The sequence below is a fragment of the Falco punctatus genome, assembly GCF_963210335.1.
Source record: "Falco punctatus genome assembly, chromosome: 10".
Classification (NCBI taxonomy): Eukaryota; Metazoa; Chordata; class Aves; order Falconiformes; family Falconidae; genus Falco; species Falco punctatus.
This window is the reverse complement of record NC_137590.1, coordinates 33,076,729-33,098,776: the sequence shown is the minus strand read 5'-3', so window position 1 is coordinate 33,098,776 and position 22,048 is coordinate 33,076,729. Positions and strand designations below refer to the sequence as shown.

Genomic DNA, 22,048 nt, shown 5'->3' with positions numbered 1-22,048 from the left:
GTTTCTCCATTTGTATAAATTTTTCCATGAGGTTGTGTGAGGCATGTCAATAAAGATTGAGAACTTTGACGGTAGTGGTCGCTATAGTTACATGGTGCAACTGGTAGCCTCCTGCACAGAAAGTAAACCACCTGCAATTCCATAAAATCCTTTATTGGCAGAGAGAGATTGAAAGAGACAGTACTGGTGTGCAGGTACAGAGCAAATTCTAGGTTGCTCTGATATCCTTGCAGCTAATGCTGTCTTTATTCCAAGGTCTGCAGAAATGCTTTATGCATGAGAACAGCATGGAAAGGGGACAAAAGACATTTTTATTTGGAGTAAAAAGGTGCTGGATGCAGAAAATGGAAGCTAAGAAATAAGTACCAAAAGGAACCAAAAAGAATCTGAGTTCATAGCATAACAGCTCCGGGAAAAGAGGGACTAAATTGCCTTTTAAAGCCTTCTGAGTCGTACCCTTCCATGCAGACAGAAATGCCGTGCCCACAGAATGCTGCTATTCTCCTGCCTCTGGAATTCAGTATTTAACTTAATCCTCAGAGTCTGTACAGCACACATGTTGAAATCAACACTGACTCTTAGGAATCGTTTTTTGACTCAATTGATTTCATATGTGTTCAGGAACCCTAAAATGGCTCTTGACGTGGCTTCTCTGTACTGAACTTCTCTGAATTCTACTTTCATTACATATTTTCTTTTCGCCTTTTTATATGACCATTCATTTAAGGATTTGTTATGAATTACTGCTATAAACCATAGACATTTAAAATCTTCCCTGGGATGGACAAATGTCTCTGGTCGGTAGATCAGGAAACAAAAGCACTGAGGAGCGTTTTCCTATTTCCTGTGGAATCACTCTGTAAAGCAGGCCTATAAAAAGTCACCTTTACCTTCATGGTTCCCTTCCTTGAGTTCTTTTTATGACTGAATACAGTAGAACAGGTTTATTTCATATCAGTCACCATCTGAGAAAGGACAGTTAAGTGAGTGCATGATGTATGATGTTATGTTAAATATGAATGTTCAGTTTTCAAGTATGTTCTAAATGTACAGATGAGCCAAGATTGCAGGACCCAATAATACCTCCACTGGTTTTACTCACTTTTTTCTTAAATTCCAGGCTTACAGAGCAATGTGAATCTAATCCCATGGATGATTAAATAAACCAGGGATTTTTAGAGTTTGTTTTCATTATTTATTTTCATTACACAACATCCACAGGCTCAAGGAGTTCAGACCACGTAGTAGAGGACGTGGTGAAAGATGTCCCCTGGCCTAAAGAGGTAACAATATAAATAGCTAGAATAGGCCAGATGAGGTCAGAGAGAAAATGTAGAAACAGCAGAGCTGGTGAGTAGCTGTTGGCCATTAATGTGGGCAGTACGCAGCGGTTTAGTCCCCTGCTGTCTACTTGTGGTGGTTTCTGCCATTTCTCAAGAGGGAAGGTCTGACCAGATCACTTCAGAGCTCAGGAAGGAGGATTATATTTTTGCTTTGTGCGGGGTAATTCTCCCTTTATAATGAGAAGGTTTAGAGTCACAGAGCTAAGAGGAGCAAAGCGCTAGTAATGTAAACTGATAGCTGGAAATGAAGGAATTATTCATGAGTCAGGCTTTTGCGCTCAACTACAGTAAAACCTTTTTCCTCATGGCTTCTTTTCTCATTTCAAGGGGAAGCAATTGGTCCCCTTGCCATTCCCATCAAACCTTGCCTTCACTCCTTAAATCCTGTTAAGACCTTTGCTGATTCTGAGTTGGAGAAGCAGCTTTGAATCCATTCATGTAGTCAGCCTGAAGGAGAACTGGTTACCTAATCACATTGTCAGCTAAGTAATTTTTGCACCTCCTGGGACTTGGGTCTAACCAGTGCATGCTGACATGAGGCCGAACTTGACTTACATTGCCTTGTGGGTGGAAAGTTGTGGTCAGTATCATGTTAGTCAAATGAAATTTTCAGAAGTAGAATTATGCTTTGGAATGAAAACAGAGTCATTGTTTAATTGTTCTCTGGAGAGCTAAAAAAATTCTCAGTAGCAAAAGCATCCAGAAACCATCTCTTGTAGAGAGAGAAATAAATTTTTGCCTGAAAGAGCTTTGGGAACTTTCTAAAACAAAAAAAAACCCCAGCCAAACAAAAAGCTCCACAACAGAATTAAAAAAAAAAAAAAAGACATAAAGTGGTGTGGGAACTGTAGACTAATTAATTAGAATGATCTCCTATGAAATTTCTGAAAAAGATGGCCTTTCATGCTGGAAAGTAGACAGTTCCATCAGCAACTTTTCAGCGTGACACATTGAATAGGAGAGGTGGTATTGAAAATCAGAGCCGCTGAAATTAGCGGAACCATGTTTCAACAGAGTGATTTAAAGACAGTTCTAAACAATGAAGAGCTGCTACTCAGACATAAAAATGATTCCTGTTTCCAAAGAAATTACTGAAGTGTAATGTTTTTCCTCCATAGTAATAGGTGTTCTCATGCAGAAATTAGGAACAAACATAATCCATCAGGTAGCTGAATAAACCTATGAAGTCCCTTTTAAATTTGATCATACACAACTTAACTGCCTCTGAATAAAGACTTTACTACTTTTTCTTTCCTATGTAGTTGATGGGAAAGGAAGTTTTAGGTGGTCTAATTCCTTCTTTCCTTTCCTTTCTAGTTGAAGCAAGTAGATACCAAAGATGCAGTAAAGCTATAGAGCATGGTGTTTACCCAAGGCAGTGCTGATAATCATGATACAGACGGTTTTGTTTATACAACTTCTTGAGTTGTCTGTGTATACGTGACATTTTGGAAGATTAGTTTATATCTGTCTTCTCAAATTTGATTAAACTTTTTTGGGGACACTTGAAATCTCGGTGGGTTTCTGATTTGGTGTCTGAAGTATCTGATTTTTCAGAAAGCTCAATGTCTTCTGACAACAAGTTTATAAATATAAAGCAGCTTGGGCTGGGCAGCTAGGGCAAGATTTGTCTGCCTTGGTTTTTAACTGAGCTAGTCAGATGTCTTGTAGGGTGAAGAGGAAGAGATGGGTAAAAGGGCGGTAGAAGGATTCTTCTGACTTCAGGTATTTGCCTTCAATAAGGTGAACGCCACTCTGAAAGTGCCTGTTTGTCACGAGTATGAAATGAATTAGGTGCCTAGGTGGAGGATGGATATGTGCATATGTATGTACATACATGTGAATAGATGCACCATAGATGTTTTGGGCTTAGGCAAATTGAATCCCACTTATAGAAACTGAGGCACTCAAATCAAGTGTGATCAACTGCAGAGGGATGTGTGCAGAAAAAAAACCCTGTATTGTGCATTGCTACTAATGCAAGGTCCAAAAGCACAAAATCTGTTAAGCAAGGAGTTCTGCAAAAGGTAGCCAGGCCTGAGGCAGGCATTGCTGACTGTGAGGGGTGATGGAGTGACATGTGAGCAGGTGGCAAATGGGCAGTGCATCTTTCAGTTGCAAAGTTATGTCACTTCACTGCTGAAAACAGCTTTTTACAATTTGGACTTAACACTCTCTAACAGCCAAGATGCTGGCTGCTACATCTGCCTATGCAGATACTAGATAAGTCTCTTCCGTTTTCTCTGCAAGATGTATAATTATAAGTATGTTTTCTGTAGAATGCATGTCTGCATGTGTGTACATGTACATACAAATATTTTACGAACACAAATTTGAAGTGTAGTATTGCCAGTTGTGTTGTAATTCTTCTTCCTCTCTTTTTTTGGACAATAAATTGATGAAGAGAATGGGTGGCTGTGGCCATCCTAAAATACCTTGGCCTTGCTTGTTCTTGTATCCTTTGTAGTATTTTTAAATAACAATTATGATCTTTATTTTTAACCTTTCTGTATCAAAAGTTATATGCAGAGCTGTAAAATGCTGTTAATAATAATTAAAAAAGGCTCTAATTTAGGGAAAGCTAGCATTTTTAAGTGTGTGAATTATTTGGGAACGCGAGTCATCTCTACAAAGTTGACTGGAAACTGCAAGTTCTTACTTTTTTCTTTGTCTATTCCTGGGTAGATTTAAGAGGCCTCTAAAGTCAAGAGAATGGCATATTGGTTCACACATGAATAGAGATAGTTCTTTTTGTAAATGATCTTGAAGAGTAAAGGTGTCTTGGCTGAACTGTACAACAAATATTTTCATTATTGGTGTTCAGCAGGCTCTTAAGTTATCACAAGACCTTTGAAGCAGAAAATAGTTTTAAAGTTATTTAAGGAGACATCTCAACATTGTCTTATTTTGTCGTCTACATATTTGTTTGTTCTGTTTACCAGCAATTTAAAGAGTAAGTTCAGTTTCTTTCATATTCCTGTTGCAGGTTTGTATACTACTTTATATAGCATTCATTTGTGTTTGTTATATATATAGTCTTGTGGACATGCAAGCATAGTATGTTTGTTTTTCTTGCTGCAAACTGAAGCTTGGTGTTTCACCAGAAGTTAGGGCTGATTTGGTTTTAGTCTTTTACTCTGTTCTCTCAGTAATATTATCCATAGCTTAAGTCTTTCATGCTATTATTTTTTCTTTGGGAGTAATGATAAATACTTGCCATAGTGCCAAATGTGGCCTTAAAAGCTAGCTATTTATTTTCTGTCTAGTTTACTTTCTAGGTTGCTTTCTATAGGTGCTTCTGCTTTGTGATTAGCCTAGTGCCAACTGTAAGATGGAAGAAACTGGGTTTCTGCGTGGACACAGGAAAGAACAGTGAGGCTAATGCATGAAGGAAGCCCCATATTTCCAGTGTTTCTGCTTCCTCCAAAGTGAGGAGGATGAAGCTCTTGAATTCTTAATGTGGTCAAATATTCTTTCAGAGATAGAGTTGGGGTTTATTTGGGTGTTTAGTTTTGGGGTTTTTTTTCTGAAGAATATTTTGTTATCCTAGGTCTCTGGCAGATACAGTCCTTCCAAAATGGTGCCAGATACTCTGGTCTTGATTCTAGCTAGTTTCTTCTCCCTGAGGTTATGCAGAGAATCAGATGGGACAGCACCAAGCAGCATCTCAGGGACCCAGCTTGCATTGTCCATTCTGGTCCTCTGACCTTCTGGTGCTGGCATGGTGCCTCTGAATCTCTCTGTCCATCAGCTGTTCTTCCTGGCACTCTGCCAAAGACAGATTTTACTTTCCAGCCTCAGATCCCTGCACCTGATGCATGAATGCTGTTTTCACTGTGGCTGTTTTGCTAGGATCCAAAAAAAATGTGCTACAGCAGAAACTTTCAGAAAATATCTCTGCAGTATTAAATTGCAGGAGCTTTTCATCTTGGGATTATTTTGTGCTTGGCTTCTTCCAGGGACTGACTTGATACATTCCCCCTACTTAAGGAGATGCCCCCCATTCAGAATTTACGTGCATCCTATACTGATGGAGGCCAAGTGATGAGTTGTCCCCAAAATGTACCTCGAACCCTGTGTGGCAGAGATGTTGTTTGCTGTTCCTAATCAGAACAGCTGAAATGGTGTCACTTGGCAGCCAGTGGCATCCCAGATTCTGCCTGCATTTCTTTTCCAGTCGTGCTTACGTCTTGGGAAGATGAGGCAAGAGTGGTGTGAAGAGTAAGCGTATGGACATCTGACCCACAGGGGAGGCTGAAGGTAGGAAAGTGGAGAAGCCATGCCTGCAGCAGGGTTATTCCCTGACTAAATGACCTGAGCTTCTAAAAGGTGTGTTTGCACACCCATATGTACTCAGTTCTGCTTCAGGAATTGCTTGAAAGGCTTGTGTTTTGCCAGGTCAGTGTTGAAACTCAACAATGTTTTCAGGTTGGTTTTTTTTTTTTTTTTTTTTTTAACAAGAATTATGGGTTTATAATTGAATAGTTTAGTGAATGAAAGTAAAAAAGAATAGAGTGAAATTTGTCCATACAGATATAAAAGGTAAAAGTTAGTGAGCTGTGCTTTGCATCTTGCCTAAAATCTCTCTTCTGCACCAGAAAAATACATATGTCAAAATGTGTTTTTATCTAAGCAAACTAGTCTTTGCTTTTAACAGATATTGATGGCAGAACTCTTCCTTTGCTTAATATCAACAAGCGATTCCTTCAGACTTCACTCAACAGTCATGTATTGTTTTGAACTGAAGTCTGGAGAAATGGATCCAATCCTGCCTTCTGGGCACACACTTTTTTTTGAAGCTGTCCACTTTGATTCTCTTCCTGACCATTTTTAATTCTTATGGTATGGTGCTTATTTTTAATTGTACCTAGCAAAATCTATTCTCCCACTACTACTTATATATCTAGTATTGATCATTTGCTTATTTTTTTCCCAGAACACTTACTAAAATATAAAATACTGTTCTAAAAGTACAGCTAAAAAAATAGAGTTGTTATTTATAAAGTCCTGGTCTTCCTGGCTATTGGTTACTTGGGAAAGGAAATTTGCGTCTCCCTGCTGGTAAACGTTTGGCTTATTACTTTGCATGAATATCTTGACTGGATAATATAGCTAAAGTTTCGGATCTTTTCCTAATTCTTAAGGAATGAGAAGAGCTAGAACAATTCAGTTCTACTTTACAGTAGGCCCTGAGAACCCTCTCTGAAATCAGAGGAAAAGCTTAGGCATGTAGACGGCACTAAGGGTGCAGTTTGCGGTGGTATTACTTTGCAGTTTGTTTAGCTTTTTGTTGTTTTGGTTTTGTTTTGTGGGTTTTTGAAAGGTTTTTTCTTCAGTGTTCAGCTGCTGTTTTATTTGCAATTGAACATTTAACAGCCCTGCAGAGTCAATGTAGGGTAAAAGCATTGTTTGTCCCTTTGAGCAAATGTGATTTACCTTTGGTGCACACACTTGAAGTAAACCTCTTTGAGGTCTGTGTTTGAAGTCTGTATTGTGGGATTTTTTTACGTTTTTTTTTTACTTTCATCTTTTGTCACAGCTTGTCAACTGTGTCTCTTTTCTTCTTTGAAAAGGATGGCATTCATTCACAGAACAATGTTATATGAGATGGAGTGGAATGATGGGTTTAAGTGGCAGCAATGTTAACATGGGGATGTTACCAAGTAATTTAGTTTTTGCTCTTTTTCTGAGTGTTCAAATGACCCAATCATTGGTGTATCTGAGTAGATCTCAAGTTACCCCATTTTGACGCCAACACAGTGGCGAGTATAAGGATTCCTATCACAATAGGCATATCCTGGTTTTGGGTGGGGTAGAGTTAATTTTCTTCTTAGTAGCTGGTGCAGTGCTGTGTTTTTGATGTGAGAACTATGTGTTTTGGTGATTTGGTGTGAGAATAAAGTTGATAACACACTGATTTTTTTTTAGTTGTTGCTAAGTTACGTTTATACTATGTCAAGGACTTTTCAGGAGGAGGAAGGGGGGGACATTTGGAGTGATGGTGTTTGTCATCCCAAGTCACAGTTAGGTGTGGTGGAGCCCTGCTTTCCTGGAGATGGCTGAACACCTGCCCGCCCATGGGAACTGGTGAATGAACTCCTTGGTTTGCTTTGCTTGCATGTGTGGTTTTTGCTTTAACAGTTAAACTGTCGTTAATTCAAACCGTGAGTTGTCTCACTTCTACTCTTCTGATCCTCTCCCCCCATCCTGACATGGTGAGGGTGAGCAAGTGGCTGTGTGGTGCTTAGCTGCTGGTTGGGGTTAAACCACATCAAGGCACAAAAACTGAGACAGACAGACAAGGCACATGACCCATGGGAGTTTTATTAGATGTGCGCTTGCACTACAGTACAGTGTGGTATAGGCACACTTGAACCAGATACAAGTAGGTTAACTCAAGTACAACGGTTGCAGCACAGAGGAAACATAATCCACAAATCCTGCCCAGAAGGGAGGGTTAGTTCATCCTGAACTCTTTCCGACTACAGCTATGCTATAGCTTTTATCAAGCTAGGTATTTTAAAGCTCTCATGGGTACACATGTACTGCAGTGCTGTCACTGTTAAAACTGCACTGCGACGCTTGCAGGGGAGCCATCATCTGAGCCATTGTGTTATGCTAAGATTACAACTTGAAACTTTGCAAAGTAAGGCATCCTAATAACGTCATTGCTGAGTTGGAATTACTTTTGCTGTGAGGCAATGTTTGTGTAGCTGTGAGAAAATCTACTAGTTCAGTCGGAAAGAAGGAAACCAAGAAACTCTGACTTTGTTTCTTTGATTTTTCTCCTTGCATTTCTAACACTTCAGCTAATGACTTCTGGACTTCAGATTGCTTGTTAAGCATGGGAAAAAAGCCCTCACTTTAATATCAAGAAATGGGTTTTTTTAGGCTTCACTCAACAGTAATGCACATTCATATGATTTGTCTTGAAACTTGACCAAAAGCAGCTTTGCAATTGGTAAGGGAAAATGGAAGGGGAAAAGGCCAAACTAAAGCCCATTTAAACACAAAGCTATTTTACAGAAGATGTCCATATGGAAGGGTTACACGTTTCACTACTTGGTTCTGAGTTAGAGAATTGTGTTCTGCAGAAAAGGACACCTTCAGAGATAAACCCCAGAATGCTCACTTTTGTTCAGTGCAAACAGCCCTTCAGAGGAAGAGAATAGCAGTCGGGTAAGAAGAAATTGTAGGTAAATGTGACCATATGGAATATCTTCTTACCTTTTGTTGAATCGTAAGTATTTTTAAGAAGCTGCCAAGGACTGACAGCCATATAGAGCCTGGTCTGTATGATCGCCATAAAACTACGTACTTGTAAATAGACCAATGTATGATACAAAGAGTTACTTTATAAAATGTGTTAAGCACCAAAGCGTTTCCAAAATATTCTTTTCCAACCTAGCTGCTCTTTGAGGAGAGAGTTCCCGAGAGCCCAGTGGGGTCTCTTGTTTCTGACTTGAGCCAACGAAGTAGGAGGAAGCACCATTTCATCTGCATGCTGCTGCTCATCTTGCCATCTGTACCTTCTCTTGCTCTATGATTTGCTTAGTGCTTTGGAAGCTACATGTAGTACTGTAATGCAGTTTGAGGGGTTTGTCAGATTCCTGCTTCTGCATTCATCACTGAACTTTTCCTAGGCCTGTGCTGAAGGTGGCCTTCAATTCTGGGTCTTGAATGTGATGTTCTAGGTCAGAATGAATCGCAGCTGTCCCCTCTCTTTCTTTCTGTAATCGTTGAGATCAGTTTAAAGTGTATGTATGTTTGAAATGGTAATGCTTTATAGCCAGAATACCATGGGTGCAAATGGCCACGGCACCATATGGTCCCATGGGACACTTGAATGACTCCCACCCTTCTATGTGTGCTTTGACATACAGCTTCAATTTATTTTGCATGGATGACCTCTTACTAAGCACTTAGTATAAGGTTATTTTTTTTTATGTTCTGTTTCATATCATACAGAGAATCATGAGACTGCAGTCTCTGGCTCTGTGATGAGATCTTGATTGTCTAGTTTTGGTCATACAAAGTTAAAGCACTGTGACACATTTAATGCCTGTCATCTTGAGAGGCAGGGCTGTAAGTTCTGAATGAATGTCACTTTCTGCCATGCCTGATATTCTGATGGAGCAGACATTGGTGCCATGTTAAGAGCCTGAAGACAAATCTCTCCATTAACTAATTCCTGTCAGATGTTTTTGTCCTGTACTTGAGAGCAAAATTTAAAGATTTTCTTGTCTTCTACAGGTGTAAAAAAAAGCATCTTTAATGCTTAATCCTCTCTGCACTGCAGCTGCTTCATGAATGATATAATCCTCATGTATTGTCAGTGGACCAGATACGTTCAGTCTTGCGCAAAGTCGTGAGCCCAGGTTTTGTTCTGTGTTGAGTTGGAGATGCTTTCCTGTTGGGAAAGAATTGACATGTTTGAGTAAAACCAGAAGGAAAACCTTGTGCAGCACCCATGAGCTTTAGCCATGTTAAGTACTATTTGTGTTTCCCTGTGGAAACAGAAATGTGAACAGTTAATCCTTGCGACAGATTTGCTGCGTGTAGGTAGCAACGAGAGAAAGCAAACATCACCATCTTACAGGACTTCAGTTTTGCCACAGAAGCTGTAAAGGTGCAGCAGCCCAGCAGCAGCCCAAGAAATCTGTAGTTGCAAGTATGTTGTTTTTAAATCCTAGGAAACAGTTTTGTGAATTTCTTCCTCATGTTTTTGTCTTCAAAATGGCAAATGAGAAGGAAAAATGAAGTCAGTCATGAACTAGCCTGAATGGCAGCTTAAACCACGGCTTGTTTGATATAACATGGAATGATTCTTTTAAATAGATGCATATTAATTTGTGGTGTGAGCCATTCAGCTTCTGCTTTGAAGTGCCTTGTGAGAAAAGAACAAAATTTCTGTTGTCATTGTACGTTAGCAAGACAGCAGTACCTCTAGTGAACAGGCTTAGTTGTTTGCCTGATGCTTAAAAGACTGCATAGGAAAATGCACAGCAAGTTTGCATGAAACTGCTAAGGCTTTTCTTGGTAACAGCTGTTTTTACTGTATCTTTCCCTACTTTTCTGCATGGCTGTATGTTGGACTCCCTTCCCACGTGCAGTTTTCAGACCATGCCAGGTGTGCTACACTGCCCTTCACTGCATGCTTGGAAATTATATTATCATAAACATGATTCTTTCCCCTTCCCATTGTGTAACTCAGCTATTCATATGCTATGGAAATGAGGACAGAAAAGATTAGATGTGCTCTGTACTGCTCTTCTGTTTGCCATTTGTGGGATAGTCACTGATATTGCAGGAGAAATTAGAAATTAGACTTTCCCAGATGAAATTAATTTCAAAGATGTGTAGCCTTATTGCTTCATGTTACAGTACTCCACATACCACTGGCTCCCTGTGCTGTACTAGGCATGTTGTATACTCAAGCTGATTTTCTGACTCTCTTCAGTAGTTGGTTGTATATTGTAATTGGGTATTTTGACAGTTGGCCTTGAGGCCCTGACCCAGTTTGAAGTCCCTGCTGTATTACACAATATGTAAGTATAGGCAGAGAGAAGGTCCAACTAAGAAGACAGTGTTTCTGCTGTAAAAAAACACGAGTAGTAGCTGTTTGAGGCCATTGGAAGTTGTTCTTTCCAGGTACCAGGATGAACCACAGACACATGACTTGAAGTCATCAGATTTTTCACTTGTGTAAAACTGCTGCTGAGGAGGGGACTGCGTGACCTAGGTCCACTGCCTGGGGAGAGCTGCTAATGATGTAAAGTTGGAGTGAGGACAGGTTGTTGACTGGAGGCTAACTTTGAAATCAGCATGTCTTTAGCACTGTGACTTCGTACTTGATATCAAAAACGTATGTTGTTTCCTATCTGTATCTTGTATTAGCACTGCAATGCCTGTGGTTTTTTGTATCCAGCTTACTCAGTGTAAAGTCAGATACACGTTTCTAAGGATTGTGGTCCCAAGCAACTCCAGCAGCAAGTGGATGGGCTGTCTGGTGCACATGACAGCTTACTTCTTTAAAATGTGGGTATAGATGTAGCTGCATAATGAAACTGGCACTATATGAGTAAAAAATTAGTTGTTTTCTGCTTTTGGAAGTACCATATAATGCCTTAGGATCTTGTTATGTTATATTCCACTTCCCAAACTTTGCCTTTAATATTTTGCCAAATACTTAACTTCCCTTCTAAGTTACTAATACGTTTTCATGTTTATCTGCAGAAAACAATTGGTATCAACCCTGTTTCATATATTATAAAACAGCAAATCTTTTGTGCTAGTGACAGAATTGTTGCTAACAAAATTACAAAAGTTTAGAGGGATATTTCTTTGTTCCTTTTATTTTACATGACGCTCTGGGTTGTCAAATGCCCTGAAAAAACAGGAAGACTTGTTCACTTGCAGTTTACAACTCCTCGGGAGAAATATGATCTGAATCTCCTTCTGTGTAGTGTTACCTTGTTCCCTGTGGGCTTTTAAATGCTTTCAAGTAGTCGAGGGGAGATAGCTGAGATAGCTGAATTTTGTTCATCTTCTGGCTCTGATGCTGTTTAAAGTCATGTGACTTGTCCTGAGCTGATTTCTTGCCTACTCTAAGTTCATCTATAAGCACCTGTAGAGTAGCACTGATTTAAGGTTAAAAAAAAATAGAGCTATTGTGGAGTAGTGCTAAGAGCACTGAGCCTATACAACAGAGCTGTACTAAAACATTTTAATGGATCCTTAAAATATAAAGCTGTCTGATGAATAGCTTAACTTCAAGACACTTGGCTTGTCTTTAAAGCCAGCTTCTGTGTGTTTGTGCAGTTGGAAGAGTGGGAGAGGAGAAGCAGAAAAGAAACAAGCTTTTAAAGGTTTCAGTGATAAGCCTCTAGGGCACAGGCTGGTTTAGAAAGCAGACTGTTTGTAGCCTGAAACTAGACTGCAGTGATATTTCTAGCTTCCTTTTTTTCCAGTTTTCCTTCCTTTACCTTCAGATCAATTGTAAGGATATAATATATCCTCATATACCTGTCTTCAGCTGTTTGAAACTGATATGCCTAGTCTAAGACAATCATTTGGTCTCCCTCGATAGTCACCAGTGAGAGAGATTTGATTTTGACACCAGTCTTTAAGTAAGATGAATTGCCTGTTGGAGAGATATAGACGACTGCATTGGTTCTTGAGGAAAACTAAAGGATAACGATCTATAGCTAATTTGTGGCTAAAGTTAAGTGCGGTGAATCTCACCCAGACCCAGAGCATCTTATTTGCTAATATTGATTCTTCTCATCTGAGGAACAGAGTACTCAGCAATGAGGAGCAACTCTAAATAATCCTCTACTTTCCCCACAGTCCTGTCCTCTGTGTGTGATTGTGAACTCCGGTGAAATTCTCTTGTGGTTATGCTGCATTGCCATGTGAGTTCTGTGGTTTCATTTGTACTTCAAGTATTTATGTTTTAAAAGGGAAAAGGTGAATGCAATGTATTAAGCTGTTTCATTTAACCAGTGACACAGAGCAACTTTCCCTCCTCGCCTCACCATACGCAAATCATTTGGTTTGAGAACAAGCTACAGTGCTTGTTTTAAATATAGTTAGAGACAATTGGTAGCTGCATTAATACACATCATTCTAATGGTCTTTCAGCCTGGAAGACCTGGTACAGGCATAAAAGTTGAATTTTCTTGTGAAAGCCTGTAAGGCTGTTGGGGCTGCGTTGAGGTTATCAGCCATAAACTGTGAATAGAAGCAATCAAAAAGAAAACAAGCAAAAATAAAAAAGTGTGTGTGTGTGGAATGTGAGGGAAGGAAAGAGAATTTAAATGAAGTGGTGCCATTTGTCCAGAGGCTAGCCATTAGTCCCCCTTAATGAAGGCCTTTCCTTAACTCTGCAGACATTCCTTCTATGTCATTTTTTTAAATAGTTGCTTCATTATCTTCAGCCTTCATTGACTTACACATCTATGCCAGTGATTCACATAGCTGCTTGTTCTCTCCTGGCCAGTGTCACCACAGTCATTTAGCTCAGCCCTCCTCCAAGTTTTGTTAATATATTATTACCAAAAAATAGACTCTGTGTTTTCTGCAAATTCTGTTTTCTCTGACACAAATCTAGCATCTGATTTCTTGTAAATGTACAAACCTTTCTTTAGGTCTTCTGCAGGCAGATGTGGTTTAATATACCTTTTATTTTCACAACAATAGTTCTCTGCCTTTTAGCTTTCCTGACCTGACTGGTGATGAGAATAATTTTTGTGGCCTGTCATTCTGTATCTGTCAGCTGCTCTTTCATCCCTTCAGGTTTCTGCCTGGCTTTTCATAGATGTACAAGACATTTTTGTATAAGAACATTCATAAATCCTAGTTCCTATTTTTCTTTTGCCGCTTTTTACTCTTGGCCCATTTCAGTAACCTTGGAGCTCACTGCAGTCATGTAGAAAAATTTGTTTGGTGGCCTTTCTACATGCTTGGAGAAGTAAAAGCTGGAAAAGACTCTGATCCTTATTTTATGGGAGATGTTCTGGTCTGGGAGTTTCCTAGCTTTTAACTTTTTCTGTGATATTTTTTCAGATGATGTTTGACTAGATATATTTATCAATTTGAGAGGTTAATGTCCTACTGTACTGTTTCTTTGAATATTTATTATGCCATTAATGTTCCATTAAGCAGCTTGTAATTCAAGGTGACCAAAACCTTTCTGGCTTCCTCTCTCTTGTCCTGGTGGGATGGCATGGAAAAAAAATAATTGCTTTATTCAGATGTAGTGACTTTCCATACAAACATGCAAGTTGTTGTATTAGTTGGTAGTGGTCTAGTAACAAAAAGCTTACCACAGTCATCTTCATGTAAAGACGTTATATTCCCTTTTCATTAAACTTGGAAGTTTTCCTACTGCAACTAGGTTTATTCTGCAGGTTTCATGTATTGACTGTGCAAAAGAATGCCTTTTTGTAGGTGCATCTGGCCTTTGTGCTTTGAATTTTGTTCCCTGAATAATTGTTCTGTGATGATGTGTCTTTAGTCTGTTTGTGATGTCTTTTTCCCACTTGCTAAATATTTACATAACTATTTTTACCTGCAACTTTAAAAAAAAATAAAATCCAATTAACCTCTTAGATGTTCTGATCTGTTGATAATTAGATGGGATATGTTGCATGTTTACTACTTGGTACTTTCATGCAGTACATGTATGTGCATTTGTGATGTAGGTTGGGCTGTTAATATCGTGCATGCATAGTCATGAGAAAATCTGCTGCCTTCTATGAGAAAAATAACACAACTGCTGTATTAGGCAAGATGTTTATAGCCTACTGTGATAATTTAGTGACATTTTGTTGTGTTCTATTGCCTTAAAGATTGTCAAGACAACTAGAAGTCATTGTTTAAATACATCTGGTTTCAGTAATGTTTACACTTAATGACAGAAGAGAACTTTAATATACTAACATGTAAAGAAAACAGATGACAATGAAATGTTACTGGAGTTGCAGGAGAGAAAGATGGTTCTGCTAGCTTTGCAATAATCTGTTTCTGAATTTTGACAAATTTAATTTAGAATTATGATTGGGATTAGATTTTTGTGAATTCTGACACTTTTCTTCTCATTATTTGGACTCCAGAGTAGTACTTCATGCTGTTAATACCTGCTGCTTTTCAAAAATAACAATGGCGTCAGAAACGTGATTATATTGCAGGATGGCTTTCTTTTTTATTACAGATACACACGGGCAGTCTGTGACAACCAAATAAAGAAAAGAAAATAAGGAAAAAGAAGAAACATCTCTTGTAATTCAGAATAAGAGGGTTTTTTTGTGGATTTTTTGTTGCCAGCCATTTATAGAACAAAATTTACATACTGTGCTTCAAGAAAGAGTACTATGATGTAATAATAATACTACTACACCGGTGATGATTTGGGATATAAATGAGTAGATGTTACAAAAAATAAATAATAATGAGGGAAGATCAGGACAATAAAAGCAGTGAAATGATGTCAAAGCAAGCAGAAGAGCTAGGATGATTAAGAGTAAGGCGAGTTGTCAGAGACTTGTATTTAAAGGAAAAAGATGAGACGAACTTGTAAGTAGGAATTAAATGCAATTTGGCTGCTCTGCGACTCTGTGTTCCCTAGTCCTACAGGGAACGCTGTGAATGACTGAATTCATTGGGCTTGGTTTGTGATAGTTTTGCTTACTAGGGGGAACTTGAAAGACATGGATTCCACATCATTCAGGGAATGCGGATTTCTGTGGGCTCTGTATAAATACAGAGTATCACATGAAAGTGATTTCCAAATGTCTTTGTATTTTAATCTCTATTATGTAGGTAACAATATGAAACAAGGTGGAGAATAATTGATTTGGGTTTATTTACATTTTCAAAACCAAACCTGCTCCCCAAAACTAGCAAAAGCTCTTGTGTTTGTTTCTGTGGGCTTTATTATGTATTTTTTATCCTCTCTTTCAGGTGGCCAGTGCTTCTCTTGGGGATGGAACGAACATGGGATGTGTGGTGATGGTACAGAAGCAAATGTTCATGTCCCAAAGCCAGTCAAAGCTCTTGGTTACACAAACCAGATGTTAATTGGATGCGGGGCAGGACACTCCATGGCCCTTTGTCAAACTCCACATTAGACTCAGCACACCTGAAATCATAGCATCATGGATGGGGGTGGACATCTTTGGACTGCATAGCTCGGAAGTGCTGCAAGAGGACTGACCATGATTAACACAGTAGTTGGAAAGTGCAAAAGATTTTTTTTCCTGACTAAAAGGCATGAGTATGCATGGAAGACCATAATAGTTTAAAAATTGTTTCATGAGTCCTTTTCACAGAAATTGACTTTCCTTACCCACAGATAGAATGACAAACAATTTGCCTTACTGCAATACTGTTGAAGAAAGAATGACTTTTTCTTGTTCTTCTGAGAAGTCTTTGAGGAAGAAAGCAACTGCTTAATTGCTTATCAGTGGTGTATAAATTCAGTCTGAGGAAATGGTCTGAGAAGGTGGAGATATAGGGCCTCCTCTGGTCTTTTATTATTGTATCTTTATGTCATGATGAGCATGTGTTGCACCTGCCAGTTCCTACTGAAGGAAGTTGTGAGCTCCCAGCATCACAGAAAATCCAGTTTGTGTCACAGAAATGCCAGTAAACATTAATAGATACATAGACAAATTTTAAACAGAAGATTAGGACTTAAAAGGCAGCTGGCAAAAGAGGAAAATGAGCCCCTTCTGTACTAGCTGTATCTTGATTAAACTGTGAAAGGAACATTATTTCTGAGGAATTCTCTTCTGTGCCAGACATCAGTTTATTACAGATTTACAGGGATGCAGGTCCGCATAAATTATCATCAACTTGTAAATCAAGTGTGAGATTTCTGAAGCTGCTGCTTAGGGAAGAAGTTCTAAGAGCTCTTGGAAACAATAGAAAAGTTCTTGTCAAAGGGTGTAAGTCAGTTGTAGCTGTTGATCCAACGTAGCTCCTGTGCTTCTAGCTGCCTTTGAATAGGAAGACATCAAAATCTAAACAGGAAGTTTTACAAGTTCTCCAGCCTAAGAGGCAGACCAGACCGCTGCTGATAATTTCATGTTAGTTCTCACATCTGTTTCACAGCCAAGCTATGTTCAGACTGTGCCCACAGTACTTGTTTCAGGTGAGTGCTTAGTGGAGAATTAGGCCTAACACTTGTTGTGGTAGGAGAAATGAAAAAGTATAAATTATCTTCAGATATTAGCTGCCTATGTTGAGCAGAATTTTGGAAGCTACTTAAACTGCTTTCCGTACAAATACAGTGGATGCTGTTGAACTGGATGTTTACCACCCACGATAGTTACATTTACTGTGGTATTTGATGTATTTCAAGCTCTAAATATAGAGCGTACTACTGTCTGGTAAGTGCACCTTTTAATGAGACCTGCTGTTGCTAAAGAGTGGTTTAATTTTTAAAGCAGGCTTGCCAAGGAAGAAGCCTTATAGAATTACCAAAATACTCAGAGAAGGACTCTTAGCAAATAGGATGGGAAGACTTTCTAATGATGTATCAGCTTACATGTGAGGCGGGGAGGGGGGGTGGCAATTAAGGTGGTGATATGGGCTGTAAGGGTTTTCCCCCCTTGAGTTTACAGCACTTATAGTTCAAGGCTAAATTTTCAAAGACGTTTTCTTTTTCTACTCAACGGATGAGACACTTGAACTGGATCTGAAGCTGATTTTAACAACTATATTACAGATGCTGAAAGAATCTGTAGGAATAATTAAATGGGTCCTCTGCAAAAAGTACAGACCTGAGACTTCTTGTTTGGTTTGGTTTGTTGTGGTTGGTTTTTGTTTTTTTTTAATCCTTGGGTTGGTTATGGTTCTTCGTGGCAATACGCTATTCCAGGCTGTGACCTCTTGCATGTTCTACTTGTCTAAGTTGCTATTTATTGACTCTCTTCAATACCATTTTCTAGATACCACAGCCTATCATGTGCACTGAATAGTTTCTCACGGCTTTTTTGGCAGTTCTGCCTGAGGTTTCTACCTTTGTTTTCCTCCAAATTCTGTGTACCAAATAAACATGTTACATTGTTTCAGTAATCATACACACTTAAGTAATTCTGTTCCTTGATTAATCACATCTAATATGTGTTTCTTGATGATTCACGTTGCTGCAGTTCATTTCAGAGTAATCCAACAAATAATGTAATGAATAAATGTGACTTGGTTATTTGAAATGTTGTTCACTTTTTCACATCTGTAACACAAACACCCTTTTGGCAACTCAAAGAATGATTTGGGGTGATAAGAAGGAAAGGAGTACTTTGGTTTGTTCTGGTCCTGATCTCATGTTTCATATCTGCATCTGATCTTCATCCTTGAAAGGGTGAGAACTGCATTTTCTGTCCTTTGTCTTGCCTATATAGATTGAAAACTTTGGGAAGTGATGACTTATCTTGAGAGCCTGACATTACTAATTGCTTTGTCATCGCTCAGGTCTTCTAGATGTTGCCGTAGTATGAGGAGTGAATAGTAATTCATTGTAGATGGTACATGGTTGAATGTCAAAAACAAGTTGTTGCTCATTCATTTGGAAATGAATGCCCTGTTTTGTATGTCAGTGTGCTTTGTTTGCAGAATAAAACATTGTACAAAATCAGCAAAGGCTTTCTACTGTATGGAAGGGAGCACACAGTGAAAAAACCCTCCTAATCGAGTGAAGAAGACCCCTTCCTTGCTGTTGTCCAGAGCGCAGTGGTTGTTGCCTGTTGGTGTCCTGATGGAGAAGGGCAGTCTCTGCAAGGCAAAATGCAGAGCCAGTGTGCTGTGTCCAACGCTTCTGCAGTGCATGCAGACAGACTTCTTTATGCAGGTCTTCAGTGCTAAAGAAAGCAAGCCTTGTACGTAAGCACATTCAGATGCAAATAAACTGACAAGGTTTGTAATGTGTAACACTGGCACAAGGTAGGCAAGTGTCTGTGCAGCTGCTTTCCCCTCCTGTTTTCTGAAAATAAGCAAACCTGTCAATGAGCTGACATTCATGAAGGGGAAAAGGTGAACTTAATATCACAGCTTTACTGGAGAACAATTTGTGAACTGTTGATCTTTCAGTCCAGAGAGCTTTCAGGCTCTTGGGTGGAGGGGGAGAAGGAAGCTGTCGTGTGTATGTCCGTTGTTTGAGGCCCTAGGAGATCTGCAGTTGTTACTCATGCAACCTCTGTGTGCACCTGTGCAAGACACTCCTGTTGCGTTTTAAAGAATGTTGGTAGGAAGATGTATGCCTTGTGTCAGAAGTTTGTCTCTTGGAGGATTTGTTTAGGCCACTTGGCAGTCACTGATATTATTTGACTTAGTTTAGCATTCCTGAGTGACTTGATGCTTTTCTGCGTATAATGTCGGACCCTGTATTTGAAGAGTGTTCGTTTGAAGGAAAACTTCAGTCCTGCCTTTCTTCCCATTTGCCCAGTCACCACGTCTTATATGACACTGGCTTCCCTCCCTTGTCTGCATGTTGTCAGTCCTGTTGGTGACTGACTAGTTCTTGCCATCTTTAACTGCCATAAAGGTCACTTGTGCATGAGTGACAAGAGGTTTTGTCTGGCTACGTGGTCAACACAGAGAAATTGAGGGAGAGGGGAAGAATGTAATTTGATTTTGGTTTATATGACGTTTTTTGAGTTGTAAGACTTGAGGATGGAAAACAGACAAAGGGGATCACTTTGAATGTATGGGAGAAAGGTGACCACTGAAAAATACTTAAATGAATGGCAGTAGAGAGCCTGACACAGTCAGTTCAGACCTAGGGGAAAAGGAGGACAGAGGGGGAAGACAGATTCAAGGTACAGGTCCTGAAGACTGAAAAGTCACACAGGGATAGCAGCATTCCAACCTGCTGGTGTGGTGGGAGTGAGATGACAGACAAGCTATTCCATTTCTTGGATGTTATTGTTCCCCGTTTTCCACGGTTTATTAATAATATGAATTATTGACCTGCAATGGGGTTTCTTTTTCACTCATAGTACGTCTTGAAACTTCCAGTTGTCTCAGTTGCAACAGCAACATCTGTCCTTGCCTTCTAGTCTTCAGATCAGGCCTGTGACCTAGTTCAGCACTTATTCAAATACTCACTATTTTTTTCCATTGAATTCCATGAACTCTGGATCTGATTTAAATGACTTAAGTAATTTTGGGACTTCCACTTTTCCCCTGTATTAGAAATGAAGATGATGACAGATCTTTGTCACTGAAATTGCGATGTTATGTTTTCACCAGAAGTCTCTTGTATTCTCTTTAACAATTTTGCTATTTTTACAGCATTTGGCAAGTCTTGTGCTTTTTCTTTTAGCTAGATATTTTGTTAAAAAAGGCTCCAGAACTTTTCATCAGTATTTGAGTCATGCTTGTGGTATTTACTACCAGCTTATAGTTCAGAGCAGCTGAAAATTCTGTAAGGGGAGAAGAAAATACTGAAGTGGAAAATGTAAGTCCCAAAGGCTGAGAATGGATGCAATCTGTGGTAGAGAATCACCTTGTGTGGTTTTGATTGCACTTAAAAACGTGCACAGTAGAAAAGTGGAGCTTACACTGAATTTGCCGAAAACTCTAGCTGACACAAAAATAATTGAACATTTGAACTTTTGACTTACCAGTATCTTGATTTACGTGCAAAAAAGAGGTAGTACATGCTTTGTTCTTTTCTTTTAGCTTTTGTGCTGTGCTTAGTTCCTGATAAATGCTGGTCTTAGATGTTTTGCTCCATTTTAGAAAGAATGATTTAATTGAATTAAAATGCTTTGGTTGTATGGAAATGACCGCCTGTTGGACAAATGTCCTAATACATAACTGTTAAGGGAGGTGTTTACCATACGTGCCTTTGAAGTTAATTTGGAGAAACTGCGTGTGTAAAGCCACTGTTATTTTGTAACCCACTCAGGCTTTGAAGGGACTGAAGTATGGCATGTTCTTTAGCTGTTTGTGCAATTCATTGATTCTTCCATCAGTTGTCTCTGCATTCACATGTTTTTAATGCAGGGGCAGTTTTTACTTATCAATGCCTCTGTAGAACATGGAGAGTATGTGACTGAAAATATTCACAAATGACTATGGTCTCTGTATTTCAGTCATGACTGGGATGAACTACCTGTCATCTTGTGGGAGAGTGAGGAAGCATAAATTTGGAGTACTGGGAGAACACATTTTTCCGTTTGATTATAAGCAAAAGCAACAAAGTAATTATTCCTAAATAAAAGCTTACTGTGAGAAAATTCAGAGATGACATTTATTTTTCAGAACTTTCTCAGGCATTTTTATTTTCTGACATGTCAGATTTCTATGCATTTTCAGATGAGCCTTTGCAGGTTGCAAGGAAGTGGAGTCTGAGTGCAATTCTTGTGTTGGCTAGCCTCTCAACTACTTTTAATCTTTCTCATCTATTTCTAGGCTGCTCTGCCTATGGGCCGCCTTGTTATTCAGATACAATGCAGTCTTGGGGGAGTTCTGTCTACAGGGTTTGGGATCAAGAGTTTCAGTGGAAATTGCAGAATTTCAATTCAATATGATTCCAGTACCCACCCACCCCCCCCCATCATTATAATCTTTTAAGTGTGTGTGTGAGCACTTTGCTATAAGACTCTGCATTTTTGCATTTTTTAATATTTAGAAGTGGGGCCAAGCATTGGGAGATTTTTAAGATTCTGACATGATTTTAGTTTTTTGCTGCAAACATCAAATGAATTTAGCTTTTGTTTTGTTTTTACTGATTTTAATGCATGAAGACATGTGGTACATAAATTCAGGCAGCATAGTTGCCAATCAGTAATGAAGATGCTCTGTCATTTTAACTGTGTGGATGCTTAATCATTTCCCATAATATTCCTTTGCTTTAAAGTACAAAATAAAAGGGATTCCTACAGAGGCATTGTGCTCCTCTGCAGACAAGGAAACATGGCATCTTTTAAATAATGTAGAAACGCTTCTTTCCTCTGGTACCTTAATTCTGAGTAGATAGATTATAATAACTATTCCTACTTAAATACTGCTTTTCCTCCTTTGACCTCACAATGCTTTAAAAAGGGGATAATGTCACAGAAACAGAAGCTGAGACAAAACACTGAAATGCCTCGACCAAGGCAACCCAGCACATCCAGATCAGAGCCAAGAATAGAATTCCCATCTCCTGAGTCCCAGGCCAAGGCTCTACCTTCTAGGCTAGTGGTCCTTGATTT

General features: G+C 39.1%; 2 protein-coding genes across 2 annotated transcripts in view; one reads left to right on the top strand and one right to left on the bottom strand.

The window, feature by feature from the left end:
* Positions 1 to 17,924, top strand: part of SERGEF (secretion regulating guanine nucleotide exchange factor) — a 156,962-nt gene extending 139,038 nt beyond the window's left edge. The window contains 2 exon segments of the mRNA XM_080405566.1: positions 15,807 to 15,952; positions 15,955 to 17,924. Of these exon segments, the coding sequence (XP_080261692.1) occupies positions 15,807 to 15,952; positions 15,955 to 15,996 (188 nt within the window). The 3' untranslated portion in view covers positions 15,997 to 17,924.
* Positions 704 to 22,048, bottom strand: part of KCNC1 (potassium voltage-gated channel subfamily C member 1) — a 136,554-nt gene continuing 115,209 nt past the window's right edge. Inside the window, exon 3 of the mRNA XM_080405542.1 lies at positions 704 to 9,753. Within this exon, the coding sequence (XP_080261668.1) occupies positions 9,572 to 9,753 (182 nt within the window). The 3' untranslated portion in view covers positions 704 to 9,571. The remainder of the gene's footprint in view (positions 9,754 to 22,048) is intronic.